The sequence below is a fragment of the Olea europaea genome, unplaced genomic scaffold (assembly GCF_002742605.1).
Source record: "Olea europaea var. sylvestris unplaced genomic scaffold, O_europaea_v1 scaffold32024, whole genome shotgun sequence".
Taxonomy (NCBI): domain Eukaryota; kingdom Viridiplantae; phylum Streptophyta; class Magnoliopsida; order Lamiales; family Oleaceae; genus Olea; species Olea europaea.
Genome location: NW_019250863.1, coordinates 1 through 1,293, shown reverse-complemented (window position 1 = coordinate 1,293; position 1,293 = coordinate 1). Strand labels below are relative to the sequence as shown.

The 1,293-nt window shown below is 37.6% G+C and overlaps 1 protein-coding gene across 1 annotated transcript; it reads right to left on the bottom strand.

Annotated features, from left to right (window-relative positions):
- Positions 1-6: 6 nt before the first annotated feature.
- LOC111385555 (probable 2,3-bisphosphoglycerate-independent phosphoglycerate mutase) lies at positions 7-1,178 on the bottom strand (the record flags this gene model as incomplete). The annotated part of the gene is made up of 3 exons (XM_023009957.1): positions 7-297; positions 458-734; positions 994-1,178. Coding segments are annotated over 3 exons (753 nt in total), but the record flags the coding sequence as incomplete, so codon positions are not given.
- Positions 1,179-1,293: the final 115 nt, after the last annotated feature.

Sequence of the window (1,293 nt, the reverse complement as noted above, 5' to 3'; positions counted from 1 at the left end):
ACACACACACACAGAGATCAACACCTTGATGTGAAGGAACCCAAAATCATAGCCATCTGCACGACCAGGTTTGTGTTCATCCTCCCCAGGTACAAAAACACTGGGGCAAGATTGCAGAGGAGCTGAAAGTGCCTTGGCTATGGCAGTTGCTTTTGAAGTTAATAGAGTTCTGTAGTCTCCCGTGGCTCCTGGAGCTTCTAGAATATCAATACCCAGAGACAAACCCAAGCCAGCTATAATTTTGGTGGGAGCCACCATGCATGGTCGCAGCCCATGTATCTTTTCAAATTGAGGAACCTGTAATCCATGAAAATTCAGAAATTCAAAAGAATTTAATTTACCACAGCATAGTATCAAAGAAATACACATTCCATTACATAATAAAGATGAAAATTGAGTGCCTATATGAATATTCTGCAGATAAAGAGAGAAATTACTAAGCATTACAAAAATTTACCTCAATTCGAATACCACAGCCTCGTAGAAGGACAACATTCGCAATGTTCTTTCCTTCTGCTGCCCTTTTTGCATTTAATGGATGAGAAACTAAAATGCGAGAAATCTCTTTTGACAATTCATTTACAACTGCAGCCGTTTGCTTTGCTTCATCAGAATCATCAAGGGCTTCAGCTTGAAGAAGTAAGCGATTATCCTTCAGTGGATCTGTTCCTGATATATTTCCACTTAATTTTGGTCCTTTCACAACCACTCCACATCTATGCTCTGTTGCGTATCTAAACAAAACAATTCATATAGTGCACTAAATTATAAGGGCAATATAAGAATTCAAAAGTTTAACTTAGACAGAGAACAAAAGCAACTAGCAACATGGTAAAAATACGGTGTATGCTATCAATAACATATAAAAAAATAAAATTTAATTAATTTAACCCTCCCAAAACAATTAATGGTTTTGGAGGCCTAAACTCCATAAATAGTTTCTGCAGTTGCATACATCAGCCAACAAGCAAAAGATATAGCAACTGTAAGTACCTGACTCTAACTTCATACTCAGGAAAAGATGGCAGCTTCATTCCATCCAATGCTGCACAGAGAATGGGCCCTTCCTCTTCAAAGTGCCTATCAGCCCTCCTGCTAACAACTACTCCAGTTTTCTCGTCCAGGGTTGCAAAGTTTGACTGAAATAAAAAAAAGTGGTCATTATAGAGGACCAATGACTATCTAAAGCCCATGTTTGAGCCACATTTTAGGAAGAAAATGCATTATTCATGTCAAATCATGAGAAATGTGTGGTTAAAAAATAAGGAAAAGTTTTAGATTTGCGTGTAATAT